Here is a 14,316-nt window from a genome sequence, read left to right as displayed (position 1 = left end):
CACAAGGCCTTAATCTCGTGTTTCAGACCAATCCCAGTTCCTATCATCTGCCTGTTCTTCAAGTGTCCTCATTTTGTCTTAGCAATGCCAATGACGTGGTTATTAACCTTTTCTTAGTTGTCTTTGCTATGCATTATGTTGTAATTGATTTTTTGGATAGTTTGAGCATGAGAAGCCGGCTTAGGTCCTCTTTTGCCTTTTTTGATTATTAGTTCTTGTACGGTTTTTTTTTTTTTTCCCTAACTTTATCATCGTCAGAACTCTGATAGACTTTCACAAGAAACATCCCTTTGTATAGTCTCTTTGAGTAGTGGCACCAATCGTTGCTTGCTCTTGCTATCTTTCCATCAGGTGTGGTGAGCTTAGTTTGTTCCCATAACGTCTTCTACAGGTCCGTTGTTCTTTGTCTATATATAGATTTCTTTGAAAAAAAAAAAAACAACAATAATAAGTAATAAACTAAGAATATAATAGATAATTGATTAACCTAAGTTTGAACATCTTCCATCTACATGGTCATTCTTGGATCCACCAGATATACAGTGTATAGAAAATGACAGCTCCAGGATATTATAAAACATGGAAGAGTGCTTCAATTTCCTTGCCTGTTGGTTATCCTGCGGGGAGGAACTAGGGAAATTAATAAAAATAGAAACTAAATTAAGCACGTAAACCTTTTTCGATAAAATTTTAGTAATTTTACATTTTTAAGCAAATTATAATTTTTATTTTAACAATAACCTTCACCTTATTTCTTCGTATTCAAAGAAGGTTTTCACTGGAAATCTTCTTTTTGAATATACAGATTAATTTTAAATTAATTTTATTGTAATTATTAATATTTACGGATCGAAAACAAATTAATAATTTCTAATGTAAAGATTGATATTTACGTATCTTTACGAAATGATGAACATAACTACACAGAGTGCGTGTGGGTGAGAAAGGTGCACGCGAATGTGAAAGGGTGCGCGTTTTTTCAAAAGGATGCGAAAATGTGTGAACGGGTGAATGTTTTTTCGAAAGGGTGTGAAACTGTGCGGAAGGGGGCATGTTTTTTAGAAAGGGTGCAAAACTGTGTGAAAGGGTGGACTTTTTTTTGAAAGGGTCCACATTTTTACGAAAGGATGCGAAAATATGCGAAAGGGTACACGTTTTTTGAAAGGGTGTGCAATTTGTATTTAGAGTAGGTTTTTACTAGAAAATCTTCTTTATAAATATACAGATTAATTTTTGTGTAATTGTTGATATTTATAGATCGAAAACAGATTAATAATTTCTTATGTAATGGTTGATATTTACGTATCTTTACGAAATAATAAACATAACTACACAGAGTGCGTCTGGGTGAGAAAATGTGCACACAGATGTGAAAGGGTGTGTGTTTTTTTTGAAAGGGTGCAAAAATGTGTGAGAGGATGCACATTTTTTGGAAAGGGTGTGCAAATGTGCGGAAGGGTGCGTGCTTTTCAAAAGATTGCGAAAGGGTGCACGTTTTTTTAAAAGGGCGCGAAAGGGTGTGCATTTTTACGAATAGGTGCAAAAATATGCGAAGTGGTGCACATTTTTTTGAAAGGGTGCCCACGAATACGAAAGGGTGCTCGTGGATGTGAAAGAGTGTGCGCGAGTATGAAATGGTATGCATGAATGTGAAAGGGCGTATGTGGATGCGAAAAAATGCATACAAGTGCAAAAGAGTGCATACAAATGTGAAAAGATGTGCGTGTATATATATATATATATATATATATATATATATATATATATATATATATATATATATATATATATATATATATATATATATATATGTGGAGGGTTGCGACGCAACCGTTATATATATATAAAATATATAATATTATTATAATATATAAAAAATAAATTATTTATTATATTATATAATGATAAAATATATTATTTATTATATAATATAATATATTTATACAAGCACTTTTTTATATTTGTATGCACCTTTTCACACTTGTATGCATTTTTTTGTATCTACACATTTCACATATGTGGGTATCCTTTCACACCTGCATATACCATTTCGTACTCGCTCACACCCTTTTAGAAACACGCAGATCCTTTAGCATGGTTTTGCACTCTTTAGAAAAAAAGTGCATCATTTCGCACATTTTTGCACCCTTTTGTAAAAATGTGCACCTTTTCGCATAGTTTCACACCTTTTTGAAAAAATGCTCACCCTTTCGCATATTTTCCCATCCTTTCGAAAAAACGTGCACCCTCTCGTACAATTTTACACCATTTTAAAAAAAATGCACACCTTTTTACACATTTTCGCATCCTTTTGAAAAAACGCACATCCTTTTGCACATTTTCATACCCTTTCGAAAAATACACACTTTTTCATACATTTTCACACCCTTTTGAAAAATGTGTACCTTTTCGCATATTTTCGCACCATTTCACATCTGCATGCTTCTTTTCTTACCCACACACATTCTGTGTAATTATGTTCAATCTTTACATTAGAAATTATTCATCTGTTTTCAATCCGTAAATATCAATAATTACACAAAAATTAATTTAAAATTAATCTGTATATTTAAAAATAAGATTCTCTAGTAAAAACCCTACTCTAAATACAAAGAAATAAGGTGAAGGGTATTGTTGAAATGAAAGTTACAATTTACTTAAAAAGATAAAATTACTAAAATTTTGCTAAAAAAGGTTTAATTTTGCGCCTATGTTTATTAATTTCCCAAGGAACTAACACATTCTTTATATATTATCAATAAATATCACACTGTTTTCCATGACTTTGGAAGCTCTGATTATTTTAACACAGTTTTTCAAGAAATCGACAGTAGTGTTAAACGAAATTCCCATCAGAGCTTTTTAATGTTGCTTCTTTATGGGTGTAAATGGTCTTATTTTGGGTTAGATTTGGCTGAAATTCCTACGTGGTAAAATGGTTGAACCAAAGTCTTGCTAAAGACATTAGGATAGCTGAAGAAAAAAGTTTAATTTAAAGCAAGGTTTTGTTTAGTCATGCATAGACTCTAATTGGGATGCTTCTGTAAATGTTCACGGGGGGAGGAATATGCATTTTGATGTTTACTAGTTGGAAAAGAGGATTAATTAAGATGTATAAGGAAGAATATTTTTGGAGGAAGGATATACATTAAATATACATATCTTTTCCTTTCTTTTTGGGAAGATATGTATCACTTTGCTTGATTGGATTAGAAGATTAGGATTGACTTTTAATTTCCAGATTTTTAGTAGGGAGATAATATATATATGTTTATTTTTATTCTGTTGAGGAGGATTCACGATTGTAATTAGAGAATTAGAGAGAAAAACATGGTCTACAGTGGCTGAATAATTTTTCTTGGTTGAAGGGATCTGAAACCATGGAACTACAATGATTGTGAGATTGTTCTTTAATGCATCTTTTTAATTATTTGAGTATTGATTATTTTTCTGAATTATTTTTCATGATTGTGTTGATTGATTTCTAAGGTGCGCAATTAGTTTATCAATTAATATAATCTATTGCTAGTTTAGGTGTTGAATCCGTAATTGTTCAATCCATCTAATCGAAGTAGCAACTAGGTTTATCGTTTGCTACGTCAGAAACTATAAATCCTAGGAAAATAATCAACTGGATTAAATACAACGTCGTACGATTATGTTGTCTTGCTTCGTTGGTCTTTCTAATTCGTAATGTTATTGTTTAATTAAATTAGAGATCGTATCCAAATTATTAATCAATAAGGGTTAATTGAAATACATATTTTTGGTTAACTAATCATAAGGAAGGACATGTTAATTTAATACCACAACGAATATTTGAATAATTAATTTGATATTTTTGATTTCGATGATCAATCGTAGTTCCAATGGTGGATGTGACTGAAGACCAAGGTTTGTTAAATTGATTTATTCCTTTTAGAATATTTTACTGAATTTTTATTTATTGTTTTTCATTATAATTTGCATTCACTTCAAAACCCCCCTTTTATTTCTTTATTTCGATTTATTTGTGATGACATACTAATTAAAGCTCTTCGAGGGAACGATCCCTACTTTCTTTTACTATATTTTTGTTGCAGGAATTTAGGATTTAATTTGGGTGTCAACGACAGCACGTACCATGGCCTAACTGGTTACAGATTCTACACCTTACATTGGGTCTGAACCAACAATGATTTTGTGAATGGCCTTTCTTTTTGCAGTATATACATAAAGGATATCTCCCATTCTTCTCACTATTTCTCTGTCCTTCACTCATTTGTTTCCATTTTTCTCTCTTTTCCACATGATGTTTCTTGCCTAAGCTACTATCAGGTTGCTTCTCATTAAGCTTCACATTAAAAGCTCTTTCAATTGCATCTTCATGCCTCAATGCTTTCCTTTGATCTTGAGCTTTTAAAACATTTACTACTTCTGAAAGAGTCAATTCTGAAAAGTCTTTTGAATCCTCTAATGAGGATATCTTTGCCTCATACCTTTCAACAATGCTTACAAGGACTTTCTCTACTATCCTCATGTCTGATAATTTCTCACCCATCAGCCTAATCTGATTCACTACCTTTATGATTCGGTCAGTGTATTCAATAATAGTTTTTGTTTCCTTCATCTTTAAGACTTCAAATTCTCTCCTTAAGTTTAGAGCAAACATTTGCCTTGATCTTTCATTGCCCTAGGAATCTTCTTTAAGTCTGTCCCAAGCTTCTTTAGCAGTTTCGCAAGCTACAATTTTGGTGAAAACAACATTAGTTACTCCTTGGTGGATGATGGATAGGGCTCTTGGACCTTTGGTAACTTCTTTTTCATGCATCCTTATTTGATTCAAAGTAGGATTGGGCCCTGATGGAGGTGGTGTTTTCTCTTCCTCAATATACTGCCAGAGACTTACACCTTTTAAGAAAGCTTTCATTGTAATTGCCCAAATGTGATAATTTTCACCATTATAAACAATAGGTGATAAGGAAGATGAGGATGAAGCCATTTACTTGACTAAAGAAAGCCTTTTTTTTTTTTTTTTTTGCTGATAAGTTTTGATTTGAAATGACACAGCTCCACTAAGATCATAGTTGCTTTGATACCATGTTGCAGAACTTGGAAACAGTTAGCTAGACCAAAAGATTAACCATTTTCGGATGAAAAGATGATGTAAAATAGATTTCTAAGGTTGTTTTTCCAGGAGAAAACAGAGAGCTAAGTGAGAAAAAAAAGATCAGTTTTCATTCTCAAATAAAGTCATTTATATACATCAAAGTACAAGTTCACATGCCAAGAAGTAAGACAAACCATACTTGTATTAGTAAAAGTTCCATAAAATATGGATCATTATCTATTTTAAACAAAAACAAAAACTAACAAAATAGTTATGCTGACTTGGATTATATTAAAAGACACAAATAACCTTAAGTTACTAACATTTAGCCACTTCAAAACCAAGAAACTAGTGCAAATGCCCTAGAGTTTTTAGTTCAAACTGGTTGTTTAGTTGGGTTATAATATTGTCAATAAGGATCTTTTTTTTCAGTAAAAAGAATGTTATCTACATATACCAGGACATCAACTATCATCTAATCAACTGTGTGTACAAAGAGACTTGTGTTAGCCACTAAGGCAATAAACCTCCCAACTAATTAAAGTTGGCATAAGTTTCTTAAACCAAGCTTTGGGAGCTTGTTTGAGATCATAAAAAGTCTTGTGTAACTAAAATACATACTTGCCACTATTGCTACTGCAGAAGAAACCTTCTGGTTGGCTAATGAACACTTGTTTACAAACCCTCTAGTTTAGCTAGATCATCATTAAGGAAGACATTGTTTACATTAACCTGTCTAATCTCCTAATTATAGCTAACCACAAGACTTATAATCATCTTGAATTTGGTGTACATAACTACAAAACTGATTTTCAAAATAGCTCCTACCAGGTGTTGAAATCCCTTGGTAACTAATTTAGCTTTATATCCTTGGAAAGTTCCATTTGGGTTGTATTTAACTTTGAACATCCACTTACTTCATACTACATTCCTTCCATCTTTTTAGGGCATCAGAGACCAAGTATTATTAGCCATAAGAACATCAAATTTAGCTTTCATTGCTCGTTTCCAATTAAGGTTTAATAAAGCTTCAGTGATAGAGGCGGCTTATGATTTTAGTGTTTTGGTGCTAATGGTACACGTATTTAGGTAGAAGGGTGATAAATTTTTGGTTACCGTTGATGTGATGCACTACTTTGGTTTAGGAAGGTTTCTTGCTTTAGGTCTTATGAGCATGTGACATATATTGGCTTCATGTTTTAAGGGGAAAGTTAAGTGGACATGTTCATATCTAGTTGGGAATCTAGTTGAGTAGCTGCTTGGAATGTGTCTAAATTGTTGTGAGGTAATGTTGGAATTGATGAGGAGATATTACTAGGTTATGGTAAGGCTGTGTTATAGCTTACAAACACACTTCTTTGTATGGAAACTGAATTTGTTTTTATGATAGGGTATAAGATAATGAAAGGCAGTGCATCCAAATATTTTAAAGGATGAGCACTTGAGTTTCTTTTTGAATGGCAATAGAAATGGGGATAAAAAGCCCAAGACATGGGAATGTATGTATAAATCAAGACAACTGATTCTTGAAACGCAAGCCACCAGAATTTTAGAAGTATACTAGACCGAGCTAACAATGTTGACCCATTTTCTATCATTTTTCTATGTTTTTTTTAACCCTTTCATTCTGTTGGTGTGTGGGCATAAATGGCTTAATGGAATCCATTGACTTTCTGAATAGGGTATAAGTGATCTTTATTTTGTTTTTCATCTCTTCCATTAATTTGTAAACACTTTATTTTAATGTCAAATTGTTTTTCTACTGGGTCATCTCCCCACCTGTCTCGGAAATACCATTAAGAACTAGGCTCTTCATAAGAAAAGAAAAACCAATTCTGCAGAAACTTTCAACAACATTAGATTTGAACCATCAACTATAGTGTTACTTTCAGAAATACCATTGCACACATCAACACATCACCCGTGGACAATAACATGACAGTATTTAATCAGAGGAAAGGACAGAACAATAATGACAAGGTTTCAAACCCGTCGCAGGCCTTACAGTTCAAATTGAACTAACAGAGCTTGGTGGATAGATCGGGTCCAGCCAATTACTGGGGCTAAGCAGAGACTAGAACCCATTGACAGTGTATCCTCCATCAACGCAATAAACTTGGCCAGTGATATATGAAGCCGCTGGTAAGCACAGGAATGCAACCACCGCTGAAACCTCCTCAGGCTCTCCCGCACGCGAGATGGGAGTACGAGATATTATTCGACTTACAAGTTCCTTGGCTACGGGATTTTCCTGGTTGAACACAAAATTTACAGTTAATATAAGCATATTAAATGTGTATATTCAAATGGCAACAAAGAGGGTAGTATAAATATATACATACTCCTGTAGCATCGACCAGTGAGGTTTTGATCACCGCTGGTGCAACTGCATTTACACGAATATTGTCCTTTGCCCACTCGCACGCCAAGTTCTTTGTCACTTGATTCATCGCTCCTGAAGAGAAAAAATTTAGTAACTTTCCAACAGGAATAAGAAATAAGAAGAAAAAGAACTGTGCCAACCTTTAGTTGATGCATAGATGGAGCATGACGGTAAACCAGTTACGCCTGCGACTGAGGAGTTGAACACAATGCTTCCATTTTTCGATTCTTTTAGGAGGGGGTGCGAAAGTTGAGACAGATGGTAAGCAGACTCGAAATTGGTACCCATTAAAGTCGAGAAATCCTCTGCTGTGAATTCTGTGACTTCCTTAACTATACTAGTTCCGGCATTGTTCACCTAACAAAGTGATCATTTACGGAAAAATCTCGTGACCTTTTAATAATTCTTTTACACAATTTTTACTGTTTATTATAGAAATTTTTAATTGAACTTCTAATTGTTTGGGAGATTAAGACGCTACATAATTTATAATATTTTTTGTTTCATCGGTTGATCTTTCAGGTGCCAAAGCCTTGGCTGCCACATATAGTAGCATATAGTAGCAGGTTACAAGTGTTAAGGGAGGAGAGAGGAGGGGAGAAATTGGACCGAATGCCCTATTTTCCATTTTTATCTTTATAAGAGATATTAATCTTCATCTCTATTACATGAATGATAAAGACTCCATGTTATCTATTTATGGAAAAAAATCCTCCTTCTCTAAACACTACTACAAGAATTCTCTATCTTCAACTCTCTAGAAAAAATCTCTTTCTAAACATTAACATAAACACCATAAATCCAATCTATTATTTCAAATATTACAAATAACATATGATAACCACTTTAGTATGTATAATATAAAACATAAATAAATTTAAAAAATATAAATAATTTAAAACTATAAAGATATATTAATATTTTAAGTAAATATATTAATATAAAAAGGACATGAACAAGATGGAATAGGACAAGACAAAAAAAGAATATATATATTCTTGCCTCTGGTTATAGAAATATTTTTCGTTCCCATCATTTTTCTAGTTCTATTGGAACTCTCTTTCTGCTAAGGTTAGGACAAATCTAGAATCTTAAATTCATTTCGAAATTGTTATCTCTAAATGTTATGTTGCTAAAACTTACAAGGATATTGAGCTTGCCATCAAATATTGAAGAGACAGTTTCCATCAGCTTCTCCCTCTCAGTTCGAACTTTGACGTCACAAACTGAGCCGCTTACTTTTAGACCCTTATTCTTCCATTCTTGAATTCTGTCATCGAGCTCCATTTGGTTACGTGAACATGTGTGCACTGTTGCGCCAAATCCAGCTAATTCCTCTACTATAGCATATCTGGTGTAGCAAAAACGTTCAATATTAGATAGAATTAACGTAAACATTCAGGATTAACAGTGAAGGGAACACTAACCCGATGCCTCTGGTTCCACCGGTGACAAGGGCGGTCATACCCTCAAGTGACCATCTTTGCTTTCTGACTTCCGACATTTTTTCTTTCAATTGTTATTGCAAATTTCTCCCAAATTCTATGTGAGAAATGATAGTAGTTAAACGTAGGAGGCTGATCTGACAGTTAATACAACATCAATCTGCCGACACAGTAAGACTAAAATGGCAAAATAATTTTGAAAAAACGTGGAGTTGTCACGTGAAAAATGCAGTACGATACAACACATGAGCTGTCAAAAACGTTAAAATGCAGTACAATACAGTTAGTGACTTCTGTCCATCCATGATTAAAAAAGGGACATTACCCTTCTTAAATATAATGACAAAAAAACCCTTTAATATAAATTATATGATGAATTTAAATTACCAATTCACCTCTCATAAATGTGATTTGTTCGTCTAATTGCATTGGTAATTTTGATGGATTCCAGTTTTGATGAATCTGCTAATTTTGCAGTTTCAGTCATATTTACGTAACTGTTTGATGGATTCATGCAAAACTTTATACCAAAAGTGGAAGACTTGGACAGAATCAAATCTGTCAATCAAACAAAATCCACGGGTCATAATGAACCGAATCCGAAGCGAGTTGAGAAAACCCACCACCAAAACCGCTAACACTTATCCATTCCTCCATCCGTAGTCGCCGCCACCATGTCATCCTCCCATATGTTCGCTTTCCCTGAGTCCGGAGCCAAATTGGTGGGTGGGTCCAACCCAACTGGTTGTGTTCCCCTTTCATGATGGAAAATAAAATGAAAATGAAAATTTCTGGCTAGGCTGTTCTGAGAGTGAGGGAAAAGATGGGCATTGAAGGAGATGAAAAAAAGGATGGTGATGGATGGGCGATGTTCAAAGTTGGAGGATCAACCATAAAGATCGAATATGATGCTTGAAGTGTATTAGATCAAAGAATAAGCAGTTGTCTGTAGGAGAGTTTTAAAAATTGGGTGAATAAATGGTGTTTGCTTAAGTGTTAATTTCAGGTTGTAATTGACAGTTAGTATACTTTGTGTATTATATTTGCTAAAGATGGACAATGTTTAACTTAACCAAAACATGTACAAACTATTTTTATTTTATTTTTTTTGATAATTGAAAACCTTGTCTGCATTTATTGGGTAAACCTTGGGTATAATGATCATGTCTACAATCATTATACTAAATAAGTTAAAGTTTTACAAGTGTGATAGAAGTTCGAACCCGAAGTTTTACTTTAAAAATTCTAATATTCTATTAGTTTTGTTAACTCTTAGTGTCACGCATGTGTAAATTATTGTGTCCACTCCATTTTTCTATTTTTCTGTTTTAATTTATTTCTTCCGTGTCTATTGTTTATGTGTGAAGACTAGTTAATATCCAGCACAATCTAAGCTTAATTAATAAACCAAACCCATAGCATCACTATTGCTCCAAATTTTGCTAGTTCTTCAACAATGGCACAGCTGTTAGATGTACTCAAATTTAAACCCACCAACTCGAAGGAAAAAATATCACAAAAACTGAATTAAAATATCAGCCGAGAGAGCACATTAACCCAATGCCTCTTGTTCCACCACTGACTAGCTTGGTCATACATAAACCAAGTTTTCTTCTGCCATATCTCTTGGATAGGTACATATTTGTTTTTTAGAATGAATTATTGGGAGGTGGTGGTCCTGGTGGTGGGGCAAATGCTATCGTTGGTTTTGGACTTATAAGCCTTGTTATTGATCATGGAAAAGGACAGCATTTTTATTATTATTATCTTGTAGGAAAGGTAATATGAAACTAACTTGGAAATTTAGAGAAACTGATTTGGAAATTGAAATATTTTCATATTGGGATAGTGACTAGATGATGCTAACAGAAGGCCCTTTATACATAGAATGGCCAAATAAGTTTTCGGGGTCTACTTTATATTTTAATACATGCAATTATGCTCATTTCGGGTCTAATAATTATAAGGCCCGTCAATCTGACAAAAGAAGAAACCTATAATTGGTCAGTTTTGTGAGTTTTATATCTTGAGTGTCCTAATTCAATATGTTGATTCACTTTTCTCTAACATCCTAAAATCGAAATGCCAAATTCTATATCCTGCTATATACCAAATCAATTCGTAATATAGGGAATTAGATCCCAAATAGATTACAATTTTCTTAAATTAATGCTCAAAATTAGTTTAACAAAGTATTCTACAGTAAAGTAAAAACCTAGAGTTTTCTCTTAAATGTTTACTCAGGATTATGAAACTTATTTAGAAAATCTATAAAACTAAAGTTGAGGTAATTTTAGGCTAAATTTATGGGTGAAGAAAATACCTCAGATGAGCTAGAATCATCTAGTACCCAACATTTGAGTTCTGGTTTCTACTTAGAATTAGCCTATATTAGATAGGTTTTAGTTCTAATTTTTATGGAACTGAAACTGTGAGGTTTTAGTTTCAAACATCTACAAAATCAAAATTGACCCAGAAACTAAAGGTTAGGTGCAAGCCGACATAATACCATTTAAAAAAAACATATTGTAGCAAGAGGACATTGTTTTGTTGAAAAACAAAACAACAATGTTTTAGTAGAAGTTAAATTATTTATTTAATAAGAAAAATAATTTCATGATTATTTAATTAAAAAAATTCCTCCTCAAGGGCATATCTACCATTTCATGATTATTATAGTTATTATTCAATGTGACATAAATTATGTGTTGATTAAGTATTAAAGTGTAATTTTTTAAGCACATTATTATGGCACAGGAAATTGCATAGAGGTACAAGTTGTACCAGCAATTATCTATCTGCATCTCATAGATGGGTTTTAGTTGAAAAAAGGCAAATGAAATTTACATATCATAGCATTTGACATTTACCTCAGCTTGGTCAGCACCAGTCCCCAACTGAATGCCAGTTAAAGAAGACACAGAAGTTGGTCTCAACAGATCATTTGTGCTCCCTTGCCCACACTGGATCAAAGGGAAACCATGAGAGACAATGTTTTAGCAATAAAACTCAAATTCTTGATGCTATAGCAACAAGAACTAGCTTCTCTAACAAGCAAATGCACAAGCCCAAGTTCAGAACCAAACGAAAAGTGCCTCTTCAGACAAATTGTTGGATGACATAAAGTCCAATATTTTCCCTTTCTGAGAGGCCAATTTACCCTTGATATCACCTCTACTGGAGCCTGGGAAAAGGTCTACCACAGGTTGTGGTGCTAGTGACTACAAATACTTTATATAATCATATTCAGGAATTGAGCTCTGTCAAGAACTCAACCCAGGAGTTTGTAGCAACAGGGGCTTAGAGTTATTTATTGCAAATCAGGTGCCACAAATCACTCAATGCAAGACAACGAACTAAAATTATATATATCTCACCTGTCCATATAGTCCCCAGCCAAATGTAAGTAGAGCTCCAGTATCTGCAAAGTAAAACATGCGAACGAATTGTTGAAGTTAAAATAATTTCACCAAGAACACATTAATACCTTCACCATATCCATTATCTCAGTATAATCAGCTAAAATTTCCCCCCAAAGGGGGAAAAAAATGAACCAAAAGTCGTAGTAAATTGATGTGGCAATCTATGAGATAAGGGCATCTGCATAAACAGTACATAAACTATGCTAATACAGTGAATCTTCTTCAATCTCTTTGAAGAACCTCAGAAACATTTTAACAATAAGAGGACTAAAAAGTTAGCCATCAAATGCTGACCTGTTATTAGAGCACTATGACGACCTCCACAAGCAATTCCTTTCACATAAGTTCCAGTGACCTTTAAAACTTGTGCTGATGAGTCCATGCTTCCTTGACTACTAATTAATGATCTATCTTTTCCAGAAGTAGCAGACTCAATGCAAGGTATAAGATGAGGAGTTGACACCATTTTTATCCGGGAACCCAAACCTAGCTGTCCTTGGCCTGCCTAGCCCCAACCCCCACACCTGTCCCATATCTAAAACTTCGGTTAAAAATATGAAGCATCAGGTGTGTTGCTTTACATCAAAAATCTTTCAAAGGCTTTCAACTTCTACAACCTACAAAACTACTCAGGGTGACCACAAAGAAAAGACAGACTTCACCTAAAAATCATAAGTGTCCGTGCAGTGCTGACCCAAGATATAGTTGATTTACCTGATAATACTAATGTGTGTTGCCCACCAGCAGCAACCATTGTGATATTCACGCCAGGATTCAGAGTTACAGGAGAAGGGGACAGACTAAAAAAATCATCGCAGCCCGAGTTTTCAGATTCTTCTCTAGGAGATGATGTTTTTCTCCTCTTTACAACTTCTTCCCCAGCCCTTTTGTTGTCAGAATGAGTTGGTGTCCCACCATTTACGTTTGAAACTAGCGACCCTGAGTTAACTGTTAAAACTTTTGATCTACATTAGTTTTAAACAATGAGAGCTCCCAGTTTTACATTCCTCGATGCATTGTATTTCAAGAATTTACCTTGCCCAGTAAGTGAACCACTTTGTTTCCCTATCACATCCTTCTGAGAAATTCCGCCGGTAGTTAAAAAAAGAGGAACTCTAGCCGAGGGAACACACTCTTTCCAACCCCATGTATACACTTCACCCATATCTGTACATTGAGAACTCATAAAAACAAAAGCTATAGAGAATAATATTTTAAAGTAGATGAAACCCACCAAAAGGGTCCCAGCCAGCAGCAGCATGCACAACTGAAGCTTTAGTTGGAAGAAGAAAAGGTTCCGGTGTTTCCTTGATAATTGGGCGGCAGAAACAGGACGCTAAATCAATTGTTATACAAAGTACAAAAAATAATTTTGCATATCAGAAATTACTGCATTTCCATTACCCCATGCTTTCCTGAAGTCAGATAACTTTGACCTTCATCATTTGTTGAACCCCAAGATATCAGCTTTCCACGCTCTAATTTCAACAATTAAACTGTCCAAATTAATTACCTTATAATTCAAAACAACCAAAGAATATAATTATTTTAAACCGAAAATGAATTACTTCAAAGAAGGGAAAACATAAGAAAAAAGCTGAATTTTAACATATGAAGAAGATAAAAACGAATCAATTGAATCACTCGATCAAACTTGAGTAGAGAATTAGAACCAGAGAAGTTAACACGAACTGAAATTTGTTTACTTGAAATGGCAATAGCAAATCCGCAGCCACCTCCACAAACATCCTTCCATGCATCATCGCCATGTAACCGGACCCGAATCGGAGAAAGAATCGGCGATTTGTCAGGCGAAATTCCCGGTAAATAGCCGCACATATACACAACTGTCTCTTTACATTTCTCCATTTTCACATCCTCTTCTCCCTTATATCCATTATTCTCCATTTTTACACTGAGCTTGAGGTCCGAAGATTTGCGTTCTGAAAAAAGAACTGAATAAAATGGTAAACAAAA

At 34.1% G+C, this 14,316-nt stretch overlaps 3 protein-coding genes across 4 annotated transcripts in view; all 3 read right to left on the bottom strand.

Annotated features, from left to right (window-relative positions):
- LOC123202076 (tropinone reductase homolog) overlaps nt 1-11,802 on the bottom strand; it is an 18,458-nt gene extending 6,656 nt beyond the window's left edge. Inside the window, exon 1 of the mRNA XM_044617800.1 lies at nt 11,788-11,802. The gene's annotated coding sequence lies outside the window, so the exon portion shown is untranslated. The remainder of the gene's footprint in view (nt 1-11,787) is intronic.
- LOC123202074 (alsin-like) overlaps nt 1-14,316 on the bottom strand; it is a 26,834-nt gene extending 12,518 nt beyond the window's left edge. Inside the window, exons 1-6 of the mRNA XM_044617797.1 lie at nt 14,013-14,316; nt 13,744-13,817; nt 13,574-13,646; nt 13,375-13,506; nt 13,054-13,287; nt 12,295-12,338 (exon numbers count right to left, since the gene is read on the bottom strand). Coding sequence (XP_044473732.1) covers nt 12,295-12,338; nt 13,054-13,287; nt 13,375-13,506; nt 13,574-13,646; nt 13,744-13,817; nt 14,013-14,247 — 792 coding nt within the window. The 5' untranslated portion in view covers nt 14,248-14,316. The remainder of the gene's footprint in view (nt 1-12,294; nt 12,339-13,053; nt 13,288-13,374; nt 13,507-13,573; nt 13,647-13,743; nt 13,818-14,012) is intronic.
- On the bottom strand, nt 6,926-9,169 carry LOC123202075 (tropinone reductase homolog). Of its 2 annotated transcripts, XR_006498914.1 has the most exons (6): nt 8,900-9,169; nt 8,616-8,823; nt 7,613-7,829; nt 7,432-7,544; nt 7,078-7,340; nt 6,926-7,043 (listed from the first exon to the last, which is right to left on the bottom strand). XR_006498914.1 is itself a non-coding variant. In XM_044617799.1 (5 exons), the coding sequence occupies exons 1-5, from the start codon at nt 8,974-8,976 to the stop codon at nt 7,164-7,166; spliced, it is 792 nt and encodes a 263-aa protein (XP_044473734.1). In that variant the 5' UTR covers nt 8,977-9,168; the 3' UTR covers nt 6,926-7,163. The 2 variants fall into 2 exon arrangements, 1 of the variants encoding a protein (XP_044473734.1); XM_044617799.1 differs by having other exon boundaries at nt 6,926-7,340; nt 8,900-9,168.

Source organism: Mangifera indica, chromosome 18, assembly GCF_011075055.1.
Source record: "Mangifera indica cultivar Alphonso chromosome 18, CATAS_Mindica_2.1, whole genome shotgun sequence".
Classification (NCBI taxonomy): Eukaryota; Viridiplantae; Streptophyta; class Magnoliopsida; order Sapindales; family Anacardiaceae; genus Mangifera; species Mangifera indica.
The sequence above is the reverse complement of the archived record's forward strand: the minus strand, read 5'-3'. Positions and strand labels throughout refer to the sequence as shown.

Excerpts from the sequence above, each read along its gene's own strand:
- LOC123202075 (XM_044617799.1), bottom strand. The coding sequence starts at position 8,976 with ATGTCGGAAGTCAGAAAGCAAAGATGGTCACTTGAGGGTATGACCGCC. Across the intron at positions 8,824-8,899 it reads GGTGGAACCAGAGGCATCGG|ATATGCTATAGTAGAGGAAT; the intron begins GTTAGTGTTCCC and ends TTGCTACACCAG. Across the intron at positions 7,545-7,612 it reads CATCTATGCATCAACTAAAG|GAGCGATGAATCAAGTGACA; the intron begins GTTGGCACAGTT and ends TTTTCTCTTCAG.